Here is a 26,217-nt window from a genome sequence, read left to right on the forward strand (position 1 = left end):
ACATCTGCCATCAGATTACATACAGGTTGTTCCTTCTGTGCTTAGGAGAGGTGCTCTGCCTTGCCTTCATGAGAGTTACGAGCCAACATTAACACATAATAGCAAAAAATTACTGCTATTAAAATTTAAGGGAATTATTATGAAACCTTTCATGCTGCTTTTAAATAGAAGCTGAAATGAACTCCTCAGTGTAAGATTCCTAAGACCTGTTCATAGGATCGTAGAATTGCTCATAGAATGACCTTAAAGATCATTGAATCCAACCACTATCAAACCATACTACCTCACCTCTAACAGCCCTCCACTAAATCAAGTCCCTGAGCACCACAGCCAAATGGTTTTTAAACACATCCAGGGATGGGGAGCTTATTCCAATGTTTAACAACCCTTTCTGTAAAGAAGTTTTCCCTGGTATCCAACCCAAACTTGCCCTGGTGCAACTTAAGGCCGTTTCCCCTCGTCCTGTCGCCTGCCACTAGTGAGAAGAGACCAGACAGCTCTCACTGTAAGCACCTTTCAGGTATTCTTTTAACATGTTCCTCTGCTCTGCCTAATCGAAGAATCTTTATCTACTTATAAAGTGAAGGCATTTTAGAATGTATAAGAAGGTTAGAGAGGTTTTGTGGTTTGCAAATCGACCCCTCGTAGTGTATGTACAACTTTCTGCTGAAGACATTGTGCGAAGAAGTAACTGAGGAGCAAGATAAAAATCAGAAAAGTTTTAGTTTGGAATTTATACGAATATGTTTGGTTATTCTTGATTTAAGCTGATCTGTGACACATTTATTTGCCCCTGGGTGATGGAAAGCAGGCATCTTCAAGTTTGTTAAAGACCAGTAATAAACTCCAAACCATAACAATATGTTATTAGAAAGACAAGCATCATGAATATTTAAATTGCTGTAAGAAAGATGAAGGGTAGTTGCTCATGATTTAACATTTTAAGAGTAAATTATAATAATTTTAATGACTTTTGTTTATTCTAACATCAGATTTTCTCAAGCTGTTTCATATTGGATGAATATTAGTGCATATTCGTTAGATCAAGGAGTACTATTATAGATTGCCCCAATCTCATTTGAGTAACTTCACATGGGAGAGCAATCAACTTATTTTCTCAATTCCAATCAAAAAATCTTTTATGAAACAGTTCAGAATTCCTTTTCCATTTTCTGTATCTTCTGTAAGAACATCAGTGACTGGTTCAAAGGTTAAGATTCAGCATGTGTATTTATGTCATCATTCCTCAACCTTACACAAAGTTCAGCCTTTAAAATCCATTACAAGCTCTACTGATGTTTGCTGTAGCAATAATTCACCACCATAATATCTAAGAGCTTTAATAACTCTTCAGGAGATCATGTGGTATTGCCTTCTAGGAAAAAGTTAAAGTCAGAATACTCTCACTGAAATTACTTTTCTTTCAGATTAGCTAATCTACAAGTTATCCTCTTCATAAAATGAACTGAAAGCCTCCTTCTAGAATACTTCAGACAGTACAACAAAATATTTCAGGCTTTTGCAGATGTAACAGGAATAGCTGCTGTACCAGAGCGGAAGCCTACCATCACAACTTGGAATATTTCTTTACTGTAGAGACTACTCGGAGCAGTAGTGAAAGTCAAAGTAAAGTTAATGAAGAGCATATGATAGGAAACAGATGAGTTGATTTAACAGGAGACTTAGGAAATAGAGTATATTAACAGCATGTTTCCAGAGGATAACAAAATTAGATTGGCTACATTCATTGTTGAGTAGCCTTTTGAATCCTTCTGATTTAAACTCTCAAATTTTGCTTTACAGGAAATATTAGCAAAAATTGTACCAGTAATGGATGGTCAGATATTTTTCCTGACATCTTAAGTACTTGTGGATATAATGACTATGAGGATGATTATAAGGTAGGAAGAACATTTTTTCAACTCATTTAAATGCTGATGTTCAAAATAGCTATGAGACATAATGTGCTTCCAAATAATCCTATTTTATTCAATCAGAATTAGTAACAAACTGTAGGCATTTTTGGTAGCATTGCTTGCCACGTGCTTAGATTGCAAATGTCATGTAAGACAAAAACAGAAATATAGAATTTTGTAATTGTTTGAAACATAAGGCTATGATCAGTTGTTAAGTGCAGCAATGCATCCACATTTCTAATACTGACTGAGCTTGTGCACTTGTTTTGCATGGTGTTATTTCCAAATGTTTCTATTATAACAAATCCTAATAATGTAATAAATCTGTTAATAATGTATGCACCATTTGATTGCTGATATGTCTAAGTTATCATGAGTAAAATAGAATTAACATAGGTCATTGGAATTATTGCAGATTTATGTTAGACTTAAAATTGGATTAGCTATTAGAATTGATTCAAAAAGCTATCAAGACATCATAAACATAGTACAAATGGAAAATGAATTTGTTCAGTTTGTAGAAACTATTTCTTGTTCTTTGTTATTTAGAGAAATACTCTTTCCATGATGTTTTGCCTATTTTCTACCAGCTTTTCTACTCACTCTAGCGGCACAAGATTTTGTTTACAAAAAATGGTTTTCAGATCACAGTGTCAGTACTTTTGTTATTGTGAGCACATGAAGTAATCTCGTGGATAAACATTCTTAACCGTTTGGGTTTTCCTGAATTGTATTATATATGTGGAACAGCTCTAGCAGATGTATTCCAGCCTACTGCAGAGATGTGCTAGCTTTCTAGCTAAGACATGGTTCTTGCCATTTCTTTCTGTATTTGAAAGCCCTGCCTGTAGATGAGCATGAGCAATAAAGAATTTTTAGAATATATTACCTTCCTATCCTTTCTGAAGACGCATTTCAAAACATTGGTGCAGTCTGACTCCTTGGGAACAATCCCATGTTACTGCTAAACCAGCCCTTTAAAACACTGTCATCAACCCAGACTTTGTCACAGGGAGTCAAAATAGGTTAAGACTTAAAAAAATCAAATGAGCAAATGACAAAATTTCAGGTAGTGAGATGTACTCAATTAGTAGAAGTAGCAGTAGAAATAGAAAAGCAGATCTCGTTTGAAGTAGCTACTACTAACTTAAAGGAGCAATTTGAAATGCAAGTTGATTGTACTTACAGGAATGAAGCTAGAGAGGCTGGAAATGGGTAGTAGTAGTGACATTTGAACAAGCCTTATAAAGATTAAATAAGAAACAAGGGAAGATAAAAATTAGAAGAGAAGTAGAGAGCAGATATGGGAGAAAATGATTAACAGAAGCACGATTGAGAGAATATTCTAGGCATCTGCCATAGATAGTATACAACATAAATGCATACCATGTTGCAGGGACGGAAAGTGGAAGTGCAAGCACTGATTGTGTTTCAAGCAACATGGCCTGACAGCCACTGTCCACTTTTCTCAAGTGTCACTGTCATTGTTCAGAGGATATTCTTTGCCTGAAGATCATAACTGGTTAATTCAGTGAAACATAACAATAATTCTTCTTTAACCTTAAAACTGACAAGTCAAAAAAAAAGTCCATACAGGAGTGCAGACATATTGGATGGCAAACTGATCCTGTGCGAATAATAAGAATATGCAGTTGTTTTAGGGTTTTTGTTTGGTTTGTGGGTTTTGTTGTAGTTTTTCTTTGTAATTAAGAAAGGATGGAATTATCAGAATGAAATCTGAAAAGGAAAACAGGAAAGGAAGTGTTTAAATGCATCTCTTCATGGGAAAAATTATAGAAAATGCAAATATCACTCAGTATTGAGATTTCAGGAGGCATTTAAATGCCAGCTGTTACACAGAAAGCAGATGATTTCTTGAATTCAAATCTTACCAGTTAGTGGTAGCATCTTAAGCAAAAAGCCGTTCCTCAGTATTAATCAGTATATTTCAACTGTATTTGACCCAGATTTTCAACAAAAAGAGTTAAAAATGAAATCGTAGCTCTTCAAATAACAAAATGTTTTGGACATAAAAATTACATGCGACTATATTTTTCAGGCAACGTATGAGGTTATTCTCAGAGTTAAAGTAAATACAGAAATAATATTTTAGGAAAAGTGACAAAATACTTTTCCTATGGTAAGTCTTAAATGTTTTTCCATACTCTTTCCCTGAAGAAAATGTTTGCAGAAGAGGTAGAAATTGTTACAGATTGATACCTGTATCTTCCGTACTGAATAAATTTCCATTATAGACCCATTTATAAGGTCTATAATGGGTCTGTATTTATAGGTAACCACCTTGAAGAGTAGGACTCTGAACAAACAATTATGTTTTCATCACATCACATCAAATTGTGTATTTCAATCTTTGTTATATACTTCCAATCTCTTTCCTATAAGAAAATTGGTTGCTGCTGACCTTCAAGATCAACTTTCAGATTCATCTTGTTCATTCTAATAAGTATCTTCTTTTTTCTTGTATATTTCCTTTGAGCTTGTGGCACCACAGTGGCAAAATGGGTGACTTGATTTGACCATATGGGAAAAACATGTCAAGGTCTGTTAACCCAGAACAAATTCACTGCAACCTTTTCTTTCATGTCAACAATTCTGACCTTTTAGTTGGACGCACGAGTCCAGATGTCCTCAGAGGGTATCACGCTCTTTATCAGCATTACTAGCACAAGTCAAGCTGCCTCGTGAATGTAAAGGACTGAAATGTGGCCACTTTATTTAAAAAAAAAAAAAAAAAAGATGACTACAAGTCAGCTAATACAGTATTATCTAATCTTAGCTTGAATTGACCTGACATTTATTATATCACAGGCTATATGGTTCAAACACTTCAGTAATACAAAGATAAATTCATGGAGAGGAAAATTCTCAGTGCTATCACACATGATGAAACTGTTGCAGCACGTGCCTATATGGAACATCATCAGTGAAAGGATTATCCGTGGTTTGGCAACTTTCCACAAGCATCCATTCTTAGGTTTCTGCCATAGGTAACACCCTGAGTGAGCTGCCTTGGGTACTTCCCAAAACAGTTGCAGTCAAGGTAGCAAAGTCAGGACTGACTCAGACAAACACTGTCCTGAATGTCTGTAATTGCCTTTAGAAAACAAGTGCATTACTACTGTCTGTGAAGTGGACCATTGCCTTGGACTAATGGATTGTTTGTCCTGAGTCTGAATTGAATGTGTCCCTTTCAAGAAAATGTATTGCATAGTTGCTGTCTGCCAGTGTTTTTCTGTCTGCCTGTGAGTCATGCTATTTTTGTTTACATTACATTCTGCATTTTTCATTACTTTTTCACAATATGTGATTAGAGACCACTATTTCTGAAAGAGAATACAAAATTCTTCTGTCATGCTCAAGTGAGAAGGATGGGGCATGAGTATAAGAGTATAAGCTAATGTACTCTCCTTTGGGAGCACAGTGGGAATTTTTTTTATTTCATATAGATTGTCCACAGATTAAAGTGAACTGAAAGAGAACCATGTTGGAAAAGGGTTTACATTAATCTGTTATTTAAAGATTATTAAATACCAAGGAATACATATTTTATGAGATATATATTTTTGTAAACTCAGTTCTGCGCTGTGCCGTCCAAAAATAGGAAGGAATAAGTGCATTGTCCCCATCATATGATCAATCTCTTTATTCCAGCTTGTATTTAAGGTTTTACAAGACTTCAGAAACAGCTGCCACTTTGTTGAAGTTAATGCTGTAAAAGGAAGGAACTAGGATTTGTATTATATTTCCACCTACATTTGCAAGTATCACTATTTCTAATGCTCTCAGCCAAGTTGCTAGGCCCAAACAACCTTATATTCATTGTGCAGTTTAAAGTTTTCTGATATTCTGATATTCTTTCATATTTTTCTGATATTCTTTCATATTAGTATTCAGTCATTATTCAGTATTCTGAAAAGTGTTCTAAAAATTTAAGAGCTTGTATTTTAACATAATTGTAAATAATCGCATTTGTGAATATGAAATTTACATATAGCATTCCAAAAACATACTGGGCCCTAGAATAAACAAAGCAGTCATTTGTGATGATCATGATCATACTTTAGAAGTAATCAGGTATATCTTTTGGTTAAATAAATAAAGAGCTGTTCATTTTTCTTTTACATGGAGGATAATATCCTGTCAGTAGTGATACTCCTTGAACAAGCACTCAATTCAGTTTTGCTCTTGAGCACAGAATTACCCTCCTACCCCTAGAGGTCCTTCCAAACCGAGGCTGAGGATGAAAGATCCCCTGGGTTACTGTCACCTTTCCTAGGGAGCTTCTGTGCCGTTTCTGCTGTGTAAACAAACAAAAGACTTCAGTCTCTTAAACTTAGTAAAAGAAACATGAAACTACCTGTAGAGAAAATGTTAGCAGAAAAAAGTGTTCTAAGAAAACAAAACTGTACATAGGAATAGATTTTATGAAAAAAATCTCTTGAGCATAACAGTAATTACACAAACTTGTAATCAGATCTCTTCTTCGTATGTGTAATGTCTTCATATCCATGGAATTAGTTAGCCATAAAAAGCGTTAGGTCTTTATAGTCTACAAAAAAGTGTGCAAGTCATCACCCACTGATTTTGTGGTACCCAATCACCAGCTGACTTGGTTATTGGTTGCAATTTGAATACTTGCCTTAAAAGATTAAAAATAAATTGTTGAATTTCTTCCAAAATTGTTGAATTTTGGAATCAGTATTTCTCAGACAGCCACGTGAGTATTTTGCAAGGCCACATATTTTACTCCTGTGGCAAAAATACTAGCAGAAATTTTCAAGTCATTTCAGTTTCAAAATATCATTTTAACTTCACATGCATGGCTTGAATCAACTTATACTTTGAAAACAGTTACAAAATCTAAGCTTTGATATTTTCTCTTTATGAAAATCTTTCAAAACCCTGCGTGCAGTTTAGTTCTAAATCCTGTTTTGGAGTCTCCATACCTTGTTTACACTTCTGTTGGTCTTATTCTTTCTAATCTGGATGTAAACAGCTAAATTAGTTAACTAAGACCTGACTGGTAATGGTTCACACAGAATAGTAAGAAATAGAATGTGCTCAAATTACGTGGAAGAAGTTGGTTTTCACGTGCTGTTGATTTTTGGATTATTTTGCTGTTAGTTTTGCAGCAGTACCAATATGAAGACTCAAAGTGGTGCTGTGTAAAATATAGTAACTGTATCTAGGTCAATGATAATCTGATTTCTTTTTCTGGATTTTGACTGCCACAACACAGTGCAGAATTTTGTCCTTTGTCTGTCTGCTTTTCTTTGTGTAGTTATTAAATACATAATTTCAGAACTTCATTTGCCAGTTTTTTTGCTGAATCATTAGGAGTGTCATAGTTCTAATAATCTAAATATTTTACTTAGTTTTGCAAATCATAACACATACATTCAAACAATCATAATTTTTGATGCTGTGGATTCAAAATCTAGTAGTGTTTATTTAGCCTTGCAGTAGTTTGAGGAACAGGTTTATTTGATGGTGTAGCCAGTTGAAAGTAGACCTGAAAGGAAAAATTTATCTTCTTAATCAGGAGCACTGAGAGCTTATGAATTAGATACCAAATCTCCAGGAAATTACTGAGGCAGTATTGTGGACAGCTCAGTCAAGAACTCCATGTAGAGTATTTTATTGGTTAAAAAAAAATATATATACAGAATTTCATTATTAAGGGAAGGAATAAAAATAAAATATAACCGTACACCAAATAAAAAATGCCTTTCTGTGATACTGTTCTCTCACCATCTACCTGTTTCAATTTTACACTCACGTCTTGGAAAGTAGAGGACACGAGTCTGAAAGTGAAAGTAGACTGAGATTCTAAGAGGCAATGTAGCTGTAAGGCACTGGTTATAAGAAGTTACAGAATTGATTATAAGTTGTTACGGAACGGCTTTTAACTCTTAAGGCTTTTTATCAAAGCTTTTCATGAATACATGCAACTTGCTATTAAGAAAAAAAAACAACTGGAAATATATATCTTGGTCTTTTTAACAATGCTATAAATTCATTCTGCTGTACTGTCTTCTGCAAGATACCTTGTAAGAGAAAAACAAAGGGTATTTTAAACAAAAACCTCTACAGATTACACCATCTAGAATTGGAGCTGTGCCCATGACATGCTCTGTGCTCACTTTAGATCTGATGAGAATGATAAGTCCTTTTACCAGTGTCTTAGTTGGAATGACTGTAAATAGCAATAGAAAAAAATGAATTAAGAAGACAATCCCAAACTCTGGTTACACAAAAGCTTTCATCAGTTAAAATGTATGGTTTTGAACTGAGCTGAATTATCTTCAGTTTCATTTAAAACAAGTTTATTTGAATTACCTGAATGTAACTGACTTAGAAAGTATACGTAATCTATGTGCTTACATCACTGCATATACATATGAAAGGCCCCGTATGTTGCAAGAGTTATGCAATGAAATACTCGAATCTGTAATTTTTATTAATTTCTGTGAGCAAAAAATAAATATTTAATGCGTAGCTTAATCAGTAGGTGCTGGCACCTGATGATTCAGGATTTCATCTACCAGGACTAAATGATCCTTGGGGGTCCCTTCCATCTCAGGGTCCTCTGTGACTTAGTGGATGGCAAGGTAGACATGAGCCAACAATGTGCCATCACAGCCTGGAATGCCAGCTGTATCCTGGGCTGCATCAAAAGAGTAGCAGCCAGCAGGGCAGGAGAGGTGATCCTGCCCCTCTATCTGTGCTGGTGAGACCTCAGTTGTGGTATTGTGTCCAGATTTGGAGTCCTCAGGCATTCAAGGCTGGTCCAGGCTCTGAGCACCCTGGTGTAGCTGTAGAAGTCTCTGTTCATTGCAAGGGTATTGGACTAGCTGATATTTAAAGGTCCCTTCCGATTCAAGAAATTGTGTGATTCATTAAATTTCCTTTAAAAAATGCCTCCTCCCTCACTTCCATGTAATTTCTTTGTACCAAACAGTAGCATTTTCTTTTTCATTAATCTTTTGCAACTTTGAGGTACATGCTCATTCTGTTATATGCTGGCATCACTACAGTGCTGTGAGTAGTTATCAGTAATAATAATAAGATGGTAACATATGGACACACTGCCAAACTGAGGTTTTTTAATAGTAAGTAAAAACTACGCATTTTATGTGACTAACAGTCAAAATTCAGACAGACTTTATCTGACTGCAATGGACTCACCTGCATTTAAGGCAGACAGCCCTTGTCTTCTGTAGTATCAGAAGAGATGTAGTCTCTGGAGCCTGGCTGCAAGTCATCCTAATTTCTTTGAATCATCATAAGCATAATGAAGCACATGAATCATAGCATAGAAGAGTCTCTTCTCTTCCATTAATTCCTTTGAGAGAGAGAGAATGATTAGTTCTGTTGAGCTTCATACCTTTCAGAAGGATTATATACCATTACTGTATTAATTATTATATTATACATTATTAAGCTAAAGGAAGCCTTACTCGTTTCTCCTTATCTCTCGTAGCTATTTGAAAAATTTTTTACAGATACATTAGGGTTGTTTTTTTCATGATATTATTACTAAGGAAACAGAACTGTGGTATCTGAAATTCTGTGGGAGTTGGACCTCAGTTGAAAAAATTCCAAACAAAAGCGAGAAAAAATGCTAAGCTTCAAATGCTGGCCTTTAAAACTAGTTTGAAAATAAAAAAAATCTTATTAGAAATGGAACCCAAGAATGTGTAATGCTTTTATTGTCTGATGGAAAGGTAACCAAGTCAGTGGAGAAAAGCCTGAGACAGAGCAATATTGCCCAACTTTAGGCTCCCACGATCTTCATCTGCTCTGAACTTTCTTGGTTTCCTTTGCATTTAATGAAGATAAACTAGGTCTTTTTACTTTATTATCCTTCTAAATTATTTTAGATTTTTCTTGTAGGACAAGATGAATAACACTGCTGCTTTTGTTCCATGGTTATAAAGAAACCTTGCTGAGATGAATTCACCACTGCAAAATTCAAAGGCTTAGTGCATCTCTTGCTTTACTGTACTGTCCTGCACTTGTTTCTAACTTTTTCTGAGGAAGAAAACAGGAACTCTGCATTCCTGGACATTAAGAACATTTACAGGACAGTAAAATTACTTATCCAAAGATCAACTTTATTCAGCTCTGCAAAAATTTGTTCCATTAAAAAAATAGCAGATGAATTTCACCAAGCAGATAAATTTCAAAGTTGTTACTCTGTGTAATGGAATCCCTTGTGATTCCAAGAAAAGAGAAAGGAAAATATATAGAGAGTTCAAGTTGTTCTTGATATGAAGAAATGCAGAACATGTAAGCAGAATCGAGGTTTTCCTGTGGGAACATTGTCTGGCTGCAGTTTCTCAATAATGAATTCTGATCCAGAATCATTCTTAGGATCTTACTGATGCAGGCCATCTAACAAGTACAGTGACCGTGGGTCATTAGTCTGTAAATCAGTTGATCTCTGTTCTTTATTTATGCAAATACAGTGTGTTCTGTGTCTAGGGTAGGAATGAGGGGAAAAATGTAGGACCAAAGCAAGTCATTCTGGAATGAAGATGGGCAAAGATAGGGGAAAAAATGAGCAAAGGCAGTGCAGTCTAAACATAGTTATATATGTTATATACTTGGCACCAAACGTATTTCCTAAACAAATACTTCCAAGTCAAGACAAAAATTAAGGAGAAGATACAGTCTCTCTGTAGATATGGTGTACTTGGACCTTTTAAAGGAATAGGCACATCATGAAAATACAAGACATAGATGAGAATTAGAAGATGATACAAGTAGCATGTTTTATAAGCAATGGACTTGTTGAGTTGCTAGTAATTGCATCAGAAGTGATTAAAAAAATTAAGAGATTTCTTCTTATCCATTCACAATAGAAGACAAGTGTGAAAACTTTCACTTTGCAGAGTAGGCTTTCTTACCTGGTTGGATCTGACTGAGTTCAGAATGTCAGAGCCAGAGCTAGAACAAATTTCTTGGGACTTAGAATTTGTCCATACCAGCACAGTTAACAACATTGCATTCTTCAAGTCATTTACATAAACTTACTTATCACATACTCTAAAAACTGGAAAGGTGAAATTCAACTTGCAAATTGAAATTACTTCTTGTAGCTACTGGATTCTGATCTGTCATGTAAATCTGGGATAAGTAGTCACTAGCAACAGAACTACATAAACAAAATTGCTAGTATCTTTAGTGTAAGCAAACATATTTCAGTAATTCAAGTAATTCAAATATTTTTATGGATTCTTACTTCAAAATAGCAATATTTCTATTCCTGTCAGCTTCTAATACTTCCCGTGTATCATGTGTGTGCGGAGTTGTTTACAGGATTCTCAGAAAAAGTATTTCAAAGCCTAATAAAAATGTCAACATGAGAATTTTTGAATGCAGAAGGGAGGTGATTCACCTAGGCAGAGGGAACTGTCTGGAGTGTAGAGACCGCGGTACTTGGAGATGCGTACAGTTTGATCTGTGGAGTCATTTGTTTAACAGCAGATGCATGAGCTTACATGTGCCAAACTTACACACATCTTGAGTTATTTCTGCTGCTTGGCAGAAGGAGACTGTCTTTGGGGATTGTATAACTGACTCATAAAATATTTCTGCCACTGTGCAGCAGAAAGGGACCATACAGCTTTTTAAGGTTTTCTAGCACAGTGAGAAACCCAAATGAGAAGGAGGAAGTCATTTCTACCAGGGGCTCTGAAGGACACACTTTGCATCAGAAGGCCTGGTTTATGTGATTACCTTTTGAAGAGTACTAGCAAATACAAGTTACAAACGGATGATGGTTGCTTTAACATTGCAGGATTTGTTAAGCTACTTTGTGGTTCTCAAGACAAGAAGACAAGAGCATTGTAAAGTATTCCCTGTGCTGTCCCCATAATCTTACCAGGTTTTACGTGTATGGCTTTATCATGCTAGTAGACAGCTCACTGCTGCTCTTCTGCAGTGTGCTGACTTCTGTTTAGCTGCGCATCAGTGTTACCATTTAAAGGGCATCTCTGCTGATCATTTTTGTCTGAGAAACTGAATGTGAAAACTTCCACTCAGTATTTAAACAACGCAGATTTGCTGTCACTGCAGCTTCTTTTGCAAGTGACATTTATCTCCTTCAAATTTACAATATTTACATGGTGGATGTTAAGAAGCTTTGATTTAGAGACCCTCCAGATTTCTGTTTGCATGTTCTGTAGAAAAGCATTTTAATGGGGCCTGGAACTGCCAACAAGATGATAACAGATAGAACAACATATTATGGAACTGCTGTGCATTGTTTCCAGGCTTTGAGTGTGTTCTTGCTACACTTGATAGGCACAAGGTCAGGGAATAAAATTCTTCACCTCCTAGAATGCTGATGATAGATCATGAGGCTGCCAAATTGTTAAGTCATTTATTGGAGCATCCTTCTTCCATGATTTTGCAGGGCAGGGCAGGCTGAATAAAAAAAGTGTCCAGTGTATTTGCAGCATTTCGAGTGAGTTACTCTTCCGTTTTCTAATAGTTTATTTAAAGGTATTGCTTTATTACTGCTTTTACAGATGCAGCTGTAAGATCTGAGTGCTATTAATATGTGCAGTACGTATAGAAATTCTGTCAGTTTTATTTAACATATTCTATATTGCTGTTAAAAATTTTATTTCACATAGCAAAAAAATCTATAATTTTAGTATTTTATCTAGCTTTGTGCAATCACTTTGCTGTAGGCACAAATGAACAAGCAGTTTAATTCTGAGAGCATTATCATCGTTGTTCAGAATGGGTTTTAATGTAATATGTTCTGGCAAATTTACATATAACTGTAGTTAATGATCAGACTGTATACTTCAGTCTGCTTTTTCTCTGCTGATATAATTCCTCTCCAAGATTTAGCAACTAACTTTACAACATAAGGAATGGGAAAGGGTTGTTTGGGTGACAAGTATTTGAACATACAGATTAGGAAATGAATGGAATTTAAAGATGTCCTTAAAAATAATGGGACGTAAAATGTCCTTAAAATTAAATTGATGTATAAATGCATGACTAAGTACACTGGAGCAGAAGGACTGAGAGATTGCCTCGTTCAGTGACCAGCCATTCTTTCAAACTGCATCTCATTCTTACTTTTCAGATGTCTGTGAACATTTTTTGACCAGATACTTTTTTTTTTTACCTCATAGACATGGGATAATCAGCTAAAATTGCAACTTGTGTGACTGAATTTCTTAGGCTGTATTTTCTACTGATGTCTGTTGGTTTGATACGCTGCATTGCAAAAATATGTTGGAATAAAGGTATAATACATTCTCATCATGTAATATAGAGCAAAGCGTGAAAACAATGCAATTTATTTGGTCTTGAGAACTATTTAATGGAAAACTGTATCACTTCAGTCAATTCAAATATCAGTAAGTTGTTTCAGCATGTGTATATTTTTGTGCAGGTCAACTTCTATGTAAGAGTGAAGGCAATTTATACCCTTGGTCACAGCGTATCTCTGATTGCTCTCACAACAGGAAGTATAATTCTTTGCCTTTTCAGGTATGTATTTTTCGCTAGTAAATATGCGCAATAATAAAACAGTTTTAATTATTGTCTTATTACTGATTGCCCAGATTTTTTTAAAAAAGTATCATTTTTGCATTTTCTCAGACAGCTGACAGTAACGTAATGCCTACAGGATTTTTGCCAGCACCAGTCATTAAAAAAAATTCAAAGCACTTTACAAATGTATAGACATTACAGCCTACTTAGGAATGAATCTATAAAGTAATTTTTGTTTCATTTTAAAAATCAATACATTGAATTGTTCTTGAAAATAAGTAGAATGCTGGTCTCAACACCAGACAACTGGTGCTGTTCAGAAACTTCTGAGTGGTCTCCAGGCATCACAGGTAATCCAAGAGGGTTTGTAAGGGTGTGGGTAACTGTGCTGAAGGACAGTACTTGGTGCAGTGTTTTACTTAGGCAGTGTTGGGAAAAGCAGTACTGTCTGCTGTTTTCGGCTCATTTCTGGGCATTTTCTGAGACAGAAAGTTATCCCCATCTGTCAAAAGAAAGAGCAAAATCTTATTATTGATATCATAGCTTTCCTCATTTTCTCAACTTTCATGCCGTTATGCTTCATTTCTGTTTAATTGAATGGCTTTTATATTATCCAGTATTAACCTTACACAACTTTTCATTTCCACTCTAAGAACAAGAAAATGCATCTCTCAAATTAGTAGAAAAAAATTACATGTAATATTAGATGTAGAGGGCTGCATAGTTTCAGTCCTCTGATTAGCTTGTTACTGTGGCATGCTATAAGTTTTGTAGACTACTGTAAGATTTTGTCAATATTTAAATGTTTAGAGGCAGTTCCGAGTGGGTAAATGACACATGATACTATTTTGGAATATCTTTGAAAAAAATGGAGTCACTTATGGGTATAATGTGTCCACTACCAAACACTGAAAGCAGATCATGCATTTCAAAACTGCTAATACCCAGTAACACATTTCAGACATTATATCATAGACATCTGAGTGTAACAAAGAGACACTTCTTGTGTCATACTGCAGCTGATGCAATTGTGAAGTGTCAGTGAGAAAAGTGAATGTAAAGGGCTGTATGTCTCTGCATATCTCTGAGTCGTATTCCATCCTGTACATTCTGGTCTGTTTTTAAGGACAGAGTTTGAAAATAAGATTCTGTAAAGTTTAGCTTTCTGCTACTTCCCTCTTTACACCTGCTGTCCAAAAAGTACACTTTGCCCTGAAAGGGTCCAGAGGTTCTTTATAGGCAATTTCAATATAGTATTTGTGAAGAAAGTTCACTCACCCCTGAAATACATTCTCCTTTGCATGTAATCAGCAAACTGTCTTTGTTGTATTTAAAAAAGACATTAAACAACTTTTCAGGTCACATTGACTAAAGGAGATTGGGTAGTTAAGAAGATAGCTAAAAATCACTGGAGTCACTAAAGCAGGAGGGTTGTGAAAATTCTGACTTCACCCAGCAGGATTAGGATTTAAACTTGCATATTACTAAAGCCAGACATTATGAAAATTATGCCTCGCTGGATTTGTATATGTATGCTACCAATTGTACTGCGTTTAATCATGAATATATTCAGTATTACGTTATAAACGAAAACATGGACATGAAAAAGAAGTGGAAATTCTTTTTCAGGTACTACTGTTTAACTTCCACACTCCATTGTATATTATATCTGGCAGAACAGATACAGCCTCAAGCCTTTCCAGTTGTTTAAAGTATCAGCTATAAGCACAAGAAAAGCAGAACCGTTGGATGATAGAAGGTGATTTTGCCTGAAAGTTTCCATGCAGTTGAAGTTCGTTTCCATGCAGTTGCAGTTCTGTGCGTCTCTGTTATGTTTCTTCCAAAGATGATTCCCACTTTACTTGATCCTACAAAACCGTTAGATAGCCTTCCATTGTTAATACATGCAAAGGACAGGTTTAGAAGTGTTGCAAAACAAAAGGATTTCATCTCTGAATAATCTTCTAAGCTCAGAATAGAGGCATATTAAGGTCTGTAATATCATTCCATATTAAGATGGCAACGTTTTTCAAGTTGCCGTGGTGTCACTCCCCATGTAATTCTCTGTGTACTTACTATGAGTAAATTGGAAACTCTCTGGCACTATACTTTTCTGTTGGACATTGCCACATTGTCAGGGCTAGTCTTGTTTCTGTAAACATTTTATAAACACTGAAAGTAATGATTTTGACTTAGTCAAAAGTAGTATTTTTACCCTACATACAATGTACATTTCTGTTCCTTCATTTTGAATGTGTGAATTTTAGTATATCATGAAGTTTTAGAAAATTGAAAACTGATTTGAAATAATTAATATTTTTCTCATACTTTAAAACATTTTTTTTTTTCCAACTCAGAGTGAAAATGAATTGTAGAACAGCATGTCTTTGTGTAACACTTAGATTCAAGTTACTACTGTGGAGCTCTTAGAATACTTCCTTCAAGATAACTCCTGTGTTGCAAAACCAAAAAAGTCAGATTCTCTACCTGACACTAATATGTGTATCTTACCAAGAAGAAAAGTATGACTGAATCATTTTTATAAGATGTGTTTTCATGTGTATCAACTATCTGTCAAGATTCAAGATAGTTTTCTATCATGACTCACGGTGAATAGAATAGCAGCTTTTGTTTTGCTGCTAAAAAGCAGCATTTCTTTGTTACGCTGAATCATTGTACCTAGCCCTAAATAAAAAGATTTTTGACCACCTACTCTGAAAGGTTGATTTGACAGCCTTTTGCAGATGTAATGTTATAATTTCATACACTGAAGGGGATGAAAAGCTAGTAATCTAAGGTGGTCACGAAAATATTTTCTTCCACTCCAGTCTTGGTATGTATTTCGCATGTACTGAGTTCCATAGAAAAGTCTGTTGCTGTCCAAAATAATAGTAGTATTTCAGCTTTTCTCAGAACCATTTTCAGTGAAGGACACATACAGCCACAGTAATGAGTGTTTTTTTTAACAACTGCTCTAAGTTCAGCCTGGTATTATGTCCTTGGCCAAACTGCAGGCTAACGAGATGGATTTGTCATTTATTTCCCAATGCTCTCTCTAACTGTGCTTGTGCTAGTCATTTCAGAACGTGCTATTTGGTGTTCTGCAGAAATGTTATTTAATGATAAAAACATGAAGATGACTTAGAAGCTGGCATTGCATACCGAAGTGCTAGCTGTAACATCCTATTTCATCTTCATTCTTTCATTGCTCAGCTTGCTAAAATGTCCTGGCTTCTGGCTATTATTCAGATACAGTTCACAGTTCTGATTTTGACCAAAAAAAACCCCTTTCAGTAGCTTGGTTTCTGGGGATTGGCTAAAACAAATTTCTGTTACATAGGATGATCTTGGAAAGAATGTGTCTTAACTGAAAAGCCTTAGAACTAACTTCTCCTGAACACTCAACACTCAATTGGAATATTTAATTTGTCATTTGTGTGTGAGTCTTTCACATGTGTGCTAAAGAATGCTAAGCATGCCTAAAGAAGGGAATTTTTACATCTCAATGGACAGAAAGGCAATTTAATGCTTTACATGCATTTTTAATTGTTCTGGCATTGACATACATCGTAAGATAAAAAGCCATTATATGGAGAAATTAAAAAATAAAACCAGAAAAAAAATGATGAGAGTGTATCTGAAATTTATGCAGAATAAAATAATAATAAAAGTTTTATTTGCATAAAAAATGAGTGCAGACACAGAATGATAATCAGTGTTTACTGTCCATTTACATTAAAGTGGGAGAGAAACATTTTGGGATCTTTTGGTCTGCATTGCTGAAAAGGAGTAAGAGATCATTTATTTATATATCTTGGACAGTATATAATGATGACGATGCTGAGATGATGTTAAAGGAACATGAGGCAGCACTGAAATATGACGGAGGAGGAAAGGGTAGGTCTTACTTAAGGTTCCTATTACTAAGAAACAAGCAGAGATGAGTAGAAGCCTGTTCAAGAGGTTTTCTGTCTTGAAATCTAAAATGACTGTTTTTAAATCTCTCCTTAGAAAACTTCATTGCACTCGGAACTACATCCATCTGAACCTGTTCCTCTCCTTCATTCTAAGAGCAATCTCTGTTTTAGTCAAGGATGATATTCTCTACTCCAGCTCCAACACAGCTCACTGTCCAGAGGACCAAACATCATGGGTAATAAACCTCATTTACAACCTGATGTAATACTCTTGTGTCACTAAATTGTCCTCCTGATGCTTGTAAATATTTGGGTATACCAACCTGCCAGTATAGGCAAGTGTATAGAGAATATAATGACTGTCCAAGTGATCTGTTAGAAGTAGACACAAGTAGGAGAAGCAGAAGAAAGAGAAGTTGTTGTTGGTTTGTTTGTCCATGTACAGACAGACAGCAGGTCACCTGCCAAAACAAATTACAGCCAGTTATAGCTAAGTAGAGCCACTGCATTAATACAGGGAGATTTTAAGGCAAACAGGAGTGCCATCAGCCAAGAAGGGTGAAAGGCACCTTCTCTGAAAGTGTTCCAGCTGCTCTGTCAGGGGTCCAGGAATGAAACGAGTCAGTGATACAGATATTTGCAGGAGTTGTCTTTATCAATTTTCTGGATATGACAGAAGCATTGTTACCTGAATTCTTGGCAAGTGTGCTAAGTCTGGGTGGTGCAGACTTAACTTTCCCTCCCAAGGTGCTATACTTTGCACCTGTAGCTAGAATAGTGTTGATATCACACCAGTGCTTTGGCTGTAACAGAGCAGTGCTGACACAGCATCAGGGCTGTCTCTCTGCAACCAGCCCACAAGACCAGTAGGCTGCGTATGGGCAGGAGGTATGGAGGGAACATCCCTGGGACAGCTGATTTCACCTGGTCAGAAGAACATTCCTTAACTTATGCTGTCATGCTGAGCAAAAAAAAACAAACTGGGGTAGGAGGAAAGTGGGAAACTCCTGTACAGCTGCGTGATGCTTAGCTGCTTGTGTTAAACCGCAATCTAATATGTTTATTGCATTTTCATACACAAAGTTTAGAAATATATATTGTCCTACTGCAAAAATGCTAACTATTCCCCATTCTTTACCTCCTTTGTTTCAGCCAGAAGTGCTGCAAAAGAACTATAAATATAACCGAATACCTTCAGAATTAATTTGGTAAAGTTTAAGCTTGCAGAAATAAAATGGAAAGAAGGTATTTTTATACTGATGGATCCACATTACCCCAAAATGTAAAATCTTAGCAGTGACTACCAAGCTGTATGTATGAATTAGCAATCTGGGTCCTTTCTAATGAACATGTAACAGCTTTGGGTTAGTAGGGCCAATCCAGGCTGAAATTAGGAAAAGTAGTTAGGCAGACTAACAGGAGTAATCAGGTTAGGTCCTTCAAAAATTGGTCAGTGGACCCTGGAATGCTCTTTGTTTTCTGCAATTTCTTCTATTCTCCAGTTACTCTTTGTAGGAAAACCTCTTACTTTCCTGATGGAATTTGTCCATTTTTGCGGACTGCTGAATAATTTCTTTTGTATTACATGTGGGATGATCTGATACCACATGGCTGTGGCTGTTTTGCCTTACATTGACTCACATTCATCACGTGTGTGATGTTCCGCAGTTCCACATGCACATTTAAAGGCAAACAATTCAAAATGCAGTGTAATTAGGTCCTGGATCGGAGTAACACTGATATGTAATTCAGGGGGCGTTTGGAGAATGCTCTCAGACATATGGTTTGAATTTTGGGTGGTTCCTGTGTGGAGACAGGAACTGGACTCAATGATCCTTAGGAATCCCTTCCAACTCAAGTTTTTCTATCATTCTGTGATGCATAATTTTGGCTGACTTTTAGTGATGGATGCTTTCATTGTTCAGCATCTGAAAAGATGACTAATACAGGATTTGCTGCAGGAGGATGGGAAAGTATTTTGTTGTAAGTTTCTGGTACGTAAGTCAAGAACACAATTACACAGGTAAATATGGATTGGCATTTTAAGGAGAGAAAATTTTTAGACATTGACTGCTAATTTGGTTGTGAGCAGCCGTAAACATCAAAGCAAATTTTAGCTTGCATTTTGAAATATGTAATGTTTTCCATGTTAAATGTTCTAACCCATTACTGATCTGCAGTTTATAATCTTTCCATGGATACAAAGTCCAGAGGTAAGATTGATTCTACCAAACAAGATCACTGAACTAAGCTGTTTCTCAAGGCTTCTATCTTTCTGACTGGGCAGCTTATCTCATCTGTTCAAAGACTTTTCTCTGGACATGCCTGTCTCTCTTCATGAGCTGTAGAAGTATCAAATAGGTGTTTGTCTTACATCAAAAACCTTACTCTTATATCTAGAGTTAAGTGAAATTAATTCAAGACTTTGTGCTTCTATTTAGATTTCTGAATGTATACAGGCAGGCAGTGTTACTCAAGATGCAGTGAGTTATCCAGGACACCGTGTAGGGCTGATGGATACTAAAAAGTTCTGGACCAGCACCTGGAGTCTAGGTTAACTTAGGGTATGTCACATAACAGACACTTGTGTAGACAGTGGTATCAACCAATAAATAAGTAAATTACCTGCCTAGGTATGTCATGTACTTGGAATTTTAACAAAAGCTGTGGACGTACAAAGAAAAGGGAAAAAAGTAAAGCAGACAGAAGCTGTAAGCTTTGTTTAGTCCATTTTGTTTAGTCTGTTACATTCGCCATATCATCACATTTCTCAGCTCAGTCTCAGCAGGAATGTTTTGATGTTCAACTCACACATCCCAGATTCCTGCTGAGAAAGGCTGAAGTAGCAGCAGCTAGCACTGTGAAACATCAGCAGAGCAGAGCTCTGAAAATTAATTCTGAAGATTAGCACAGAGACTGTAAGTATTTTGTGACTTCATTTTATGTGTCTTTTTGATTAAGAAACCATAACATTTTCTAAATGGAAAACATTTTTTACAAATCCATTCAGCTTTTTCCTCTATTTCTGCTTAGAAGATTCAGCATAGAAAGTTATAATTTTCACTCCATTTCCAGTTTAGCCTTTAAAAACTCATAAAACGATTTCATTATTACCTTTTACTGTGTTAGGAAGACAGATGAAATTTGAATATATTTATTAGCCACCTAGTAAACAATCACTTAATCTAATAGCCATTCGTTTACTATTGAAAATGTATGCATTTATTGATAACCACCTTCTTTTACAGAATTTATATTACGATATTTTCAAAATTTCTGAGTGCATTTGCTATGATTATGATACAGGCAAAAAAAATCTACTGAATCTGGGAGTAACATACATAAGATGCTTCTCCTGGAAAGAGTTAAGATGCATAACACGTAATAGCAGAATAACACAGCATCTTTCCTGCAACAACCCTGACTCCTGTTCTCACATTTCAGGTGGGCTGCAAAGCTATTCTAGTGTTTTTCCAGTACGGTGTTATGGCAAACTTTTACTGGCTATTGGTTGAAGGACTTTACCTCCACATCCTCCTTGTGTTAATATTCTCCCCCAACAGACACTTCACAGTCTATCTGCTGATTGGATGGGGTAAGAACGCAAACGCCTTCCAATTAAATATTTTAATCTGTGTATTAGGTTCAGTATCTCACATGAAATGATGAAATGATACAGTTTCTGTTGACTGATGCATGGGCATGACTCCTTGGGAATTTTAGTTCCCCTCATCAGCTCATCAGCATAGGTGCAGCCATTTTGGCATGGTGGGGGGAATAAGCACAGAGCCCCCACGCTCATCCCTCAGAACCCTCAGTGCTAACTTATTCTTAGTTGGCTCTGACCTCTGCCAGTCTGCACTCCTGACAATGCCAGGAGTTGCTCAAGGAAGAGGATGATGTGAGTCTGTCCTATATTTGGGAGGAGAGAGAAAATATAGCTGCACAGCCACAGACTGTGCTGTTCTACGTGCATTTTTCAAAAGCCCAATAGTATTTTCCATCTGTTTCTAAATACACATGTTCCTGTAGATTACCGAAAGTGCAGTAAGGTATGGACTTCCACTGGTAAGTGATCATAAAACATTAGGTATTGCTTGGAAGTTACAATAAGCCAGTGTATGGAGTTGGATCCTTATGAAATGACTTACTCTTCATTTTTATATTGTAGTCCTTGCAAATACACTGGGAACGCTTAAGTTGTATCTGTGTCCCTACAGGTCCCTCAGACGACTTGGAAGACACATAAGAAAGGCTTCTGCTTTGTGTATTAGCAATTAAAACTATGTAAGAAATGTAACCACTTTTCTGCAGACTTTGTAACACGTGAGCTTACCTCCTAGCTCATCAGATGGGTCTCACACCCTTACTAAACTGTTTAGCATATGCTGAATATTTGGGAAATAAATGGTTACTACTAGTCTGAACTAACTTTCTGATGATTGTTCTCTTTGCTTCAATTTCAGGAATTCCTACCATATTCATTATTACATGGACAGTGACACGGATTATTTTAGAGGACACTGGGTAAGTATGCTGGGGAGAAAAGCTTAAAGCCTACAGCTGTGCCACTACTAGTCATGTTTTGTATGTGGTGGTTGTCATACAAAAGTAGTTTGCTTTTCTGAAGGAGACAAAATTTCAGTAAAGATTTAGATGTTCAGAAGCTCTTCAGAACACAGCTTATGCTGCCAGTTTACTTTGAAATGCAAAGTGCAAGAGTGGTTAGAGAGAGGTTATAATTGATGTTACCCTTTGAGACCTGCGTGTAGAGCTGTCTGATTCAAAGGTCAGAACAATACTTAAAGTAGCAGTGGGGGTCCTTGGATTGTGTGCTGCCATGCAGTACTGGGCATCCTAATTTCAAAGAATCATAGACTCTTTAAGGTTGGAAAGACCACTGAGATCATCTAGTCCAACCATCAGCCCATCACCACCGTACTACTAAACCGTGTCACTCAATGTGACATCCACCTTTTTCTGGAAAATCTCCAGGGACAGTGACTCCACCACCTCGTTGGGCAGCTTGTTCCAATACTTCACCACTTCTGAGAAGAAATTTTTCCAAGCTGAACCTCCCCTGCTACAACTTAAAGCCGTTACCTGAGGCAAACAGTTATCGCACTCCACTTTCATGGATCTGGCTGATATTTTTTGTTCAGTACTGCTTTTAAACTGAAAAATCACACTGCGCATAAATTCTGCTTTCTTTGCAAGACCTCCAACTTGTAAACTGAAGGGTAGCTCCTTTCTCCTTCATCATTACTATCTCAGAGGAACTTTGTAGGGTATTACTGTTGCTTAAAATTACTCTTTCAGAGTGTTCATGCTCAGAGTATTTATACCAGAATTGCTCAGCTGACAGTGAAAATTAATTTTTCAGTTTTTCAGACAAAGTTTCAGGTTCAGTCTCATATTTTCCTAAGCCAGTTCTAGCCATCCATAACCTAAATATCCCACAGGGAAATGATGACATTTAAATTGTAGCTGTCAGTTGTGTTAGATCTTCCTGCTACCTAGAGGCTGTTGTTGAGTGCCTGCTGCAAAAGTATCCTGTCACAAAGTGAATCTTAACGTGGTTTTCCTAAAGGTCATCATCTTCCACAACTTCTAATGTTATGGTCTGGTGCCTAGTATTCGAGCTCATTTGAATGTATGTATTGAAAACAGAGAAACAAAAATAAAAAGCAGAAAAAGATTAAATTCCAAATTCTAGGATTTGTGATTTTAATGTTCTTGGGCTTGCATATAGCAAACACTTCTCTTCATAGATCTTGCTTGCCAGATGGTATTAGTGTCAACACAATTTTCCCTCTTTTTTTTATAGTTGCTGGGATACAAATGAGCATGGTGGTCCTTGGTGGGTTATACGAATACCAATTTTAATTTCTATTATAGTAAGTAAACTTTAAAGCATGAATTATATATCAGTTCAGCACTGTGCAGTGCATGTAGCCATTATTCTTTGCTGCTAGTTACAGACAAGCAAGAATTCTGTTTTAATGAGAAGAAATTCACGGTCGAAGACATAACATAAGATACTGAGCACATTAAGATTTGTTGCCTTCAAAATTTATCTGTCTCCTATTAAATGAATAGTTGCTTTTATTTGTGTTTCGTTCTTTCTTTAACATCCCTCCTCCTTATGAGCCTGGGGGAAGCAAAAATCTAATTATGCTTTTCAATGAATTGAAGATTTGATTTTGCTTGTAAATAGATAGCTCTGCAACTGAGAATCTAATATTATTGCAGCCATAAAAAAATATAGCTGTGTATATCTTTCTTTAATGGGGAGCCTAATGCAAAAGAATACTGTTTGAGAATGCTTCGTGGGGCTTTATGTGGAGCTCATTAGAATTACTGGAGTAGCATAATAAAATTCCTGTTCATTGTGATGACTGTGTAATTAAATTTGTGCATTATAATTTATTGTTTATGTCAATTTCTGAAAATAGTCACAGGGAAAATTAATTCCTTTCAGATACACGTGCTTTAGTTTTGAAATTTTAGTCAGAGAAGGTAGGTCATTGTTAGATTATACAAAATCCCAAAAGCCTAAATTAGCCCAGAATTGACATTTGGGCTTTCCTTTCAGTTTGTGCCTGCTGAAAATCATTTTGAGAAAACTTGCTATCATTTCTGTAGTGTTTAAAGAGTAAGCAGTGTAGTGTGGAATGAGATGAAGCAAGGGCTCCAAAAAATCTTCTAGTATACAAAGAAATAGATGTGCAACAGGGCTACAACAGGAAGAATATGTACCTCAGGTGAGCAGGAGAATGGGAGATGGTCCAGAGTAAACAAAATACACTGAAAAATGAAAGCAAAACAAACCACTTGGTATTTCCAGAAACGTGAAAAAGCCTATGGAGGTCCTATGGAGCCTATTGAGATTCTGTTTAAACAGCTGTCTGAGCTGAGACTTCATGTGTCAGATAGCAGTACTTCTCCAAAGAAGTCCTAGGTGAGGAGATGAAAGTTACCTAGGTGTTCACTGGCAGACTTGAATTCCAGCTGAATCTTAGCATAGAGTAGGAAATGTATTGGGAGGTAAGAAAGTGGAGTATTGGTTGGTTAGTGAGTAAAAGTCCAATTTATTGTAACATATGGACCAGAATCATGAAGGCAAAGGAACAGCTATGCTCGTTTTTTACTGGTTCAGTTGCTTGCATGGTAAGTGGGACTGTAAGCCATATAGAGGCATTTTGTTGATCTTTTCTGGCTTGCCAGGCGTGCACATTTGGAATCCACTGTTACCTTCTAGAGATGTCTCTTGTCTGAGGCAGCATGTTTTAGGGATGAGAGCAACTAAAGATGAACAAGTGATTCTTCTTTGTGTGATTCTTTGTGTGATTCTCTAGCAGTTTGTTCATTTTGCATTTGAGGAGCTGTGAAAGGAGATTTCAGAAGTACAGGCAGCTATTCAAGGCAGTGATACTCACCCTTTCTTGACAGATAAGTAACACATATTGTTGGAGCATCAGCCCACAGTCATCACAGCCACTGTGGCATCTAGAACGCCATTCAAGTTTACTGCTGTACAGAGTGCATGCATGGAGTAAAAGTAGCTAATGAAATGCCATGTAAAATTGGTCACTGATGCATAAAAATACTGCATTCATGGAAAAGCATTTTCAGTGTACATACATATGTATTTCCATTTACCTTCAAGAAAAAGTAAAACTGAAGCCACAAGTCTTTGAATAATGAGTTCAGGGCTGCCTGCCATTCATCAGTGAAAGTAGATCACTACAAATCCTTTGAAAAGGGGTTGTGAAAGTTGTGGCATTTCTGAATTGAAGGTATGACTTCCTGCATCGTACTCACACAGAGTCTTCAGTCTGTTCTTGAGGACTGTAAAACTTAGAATGACTAAAAGGATGATCAGCAGTAACAAACGATTTCAGCGTTAGGAAGGACAAAGACGTGTAATTAGTGAGATGGGTACAGGAAGATTCTGAAAGAAGCTGGATTTTGGTAAAATAAAGGATAGTAAAACACCAGAGTTCAAAACTGTTATTGATTGTCTTACATGATAGCATGGAGGAAAAGCACAGATGACAGATGATACTGAAAATCTTCACTGTTTTCCATTGATTTCTGTGCTACATCCAAACACATTTCACTGGTCAGAGGTTATATTACCTATATTCTCATTATCCAGAACTAAATAGCTTTGTGAAAGCAAGTTCTGAAGTCACTTCCCTAAGGGGGAATAGCTGCAATTAATGCATTATGTCAGAAGCCTTCTCTGGCATCGCCTCCTGACAATTTTGGCTTTAAAAAAGTTAACTGGCAGGTTGCCATACTTGATGCTGTACACATTTCAGAGTTGTTTAATTAGTGATTCCTATTCCAGACAGATAATTTGAAGTACCACGCATTTGGCAAATTGCTTCCACAGCTGCCTTCTTCATACTTTCACTGTAGTGAACTCCTTTTGTTCAAGAAAGAGCACTTTTCATGTGGAAGCTGTACTTCTTTTAACTACAAAGCAGATGAAAATCATTCATCATGTTATCTCATATGGCAACTAGTGTAGCAAACTAAATAGCAGAAAGAAGTAACATGAAGGCAGTTTAAATGATCGCTCAGGCAATGTGTGTAGACTCAAAAACTGACAGCAAGTCAGCCAGTAACAAAGGGTATCAGCAACATCTTGCTATTACTCTAGTAAAGAGGCATCAGTTGTTTTTGTCTTACAGTTGGTCTGCAATCATATTATATTGTCATTTTACTGTTCTTAGATTTTCATTCAGCAATGTACAAATTGTATCCTGTATAAAGACATCACACTCAAAGGATTTTTGTTGAATCTCAAAATGGTTAAGGCTGGCAGGGAC

The 26,217-nt window shown here is 36.3% G+C and overlaps 1 protein-coding gene across 1 annotated transcript in view; it reads left to right on the forward strand.

The window, feature by feature from the left end:
* VIPR2 (vasoactive intestinal peptide receptor 2) overlaps positions 1–26,217 on the forward strand; it is a 51,398-nt gene that overhangs the window by 13,352 nt on the left and 11,829 nt on the right. Inside the window, exons 4-9 of the mRNA XM_042817204.1 lie at positions 1,804–1,901; positions 13,360–13,457; positions 17,472–17,613; positions 20,822–20,972; positions 21,844–21,904; positions 23,205–23,274. Of these exons, the coding sequence (XP_042673138.1) occupies positions 1,804–1,901; positions 13,360–13,457; positions 17,472–17,613; positions 20,822–20,972; positions 21,844–21,904; positions 23,205–23,274 (620 nt within the window). The remainder of the gene's footprint in view (positions 1–1,803; positions 1,902–13,359; positions 13,458–17,471; positions 17,614–20,821; positions 20,973–21,843; positions 21,905–23,204; positions 23,275–26,217) is intronic.

This window comes from Centrocercus urophasianus, unplaced genomic scaffold (assembly GCF_019232065.1).
Source record: "Centrocercus urophasianus isolate 14NV4802_14NV808 unplaced genomic scaffold, USGS_Curo_1.0 seq_16, whole genome shotgun sequence".
NCBI classification, from domain to species: domain Eukaryota; kingdom Metazoa; phylum Chordata; class Aves; order Galliformes; family Phasianidae; genus Centrocercus; species Centrocercus urophasianus.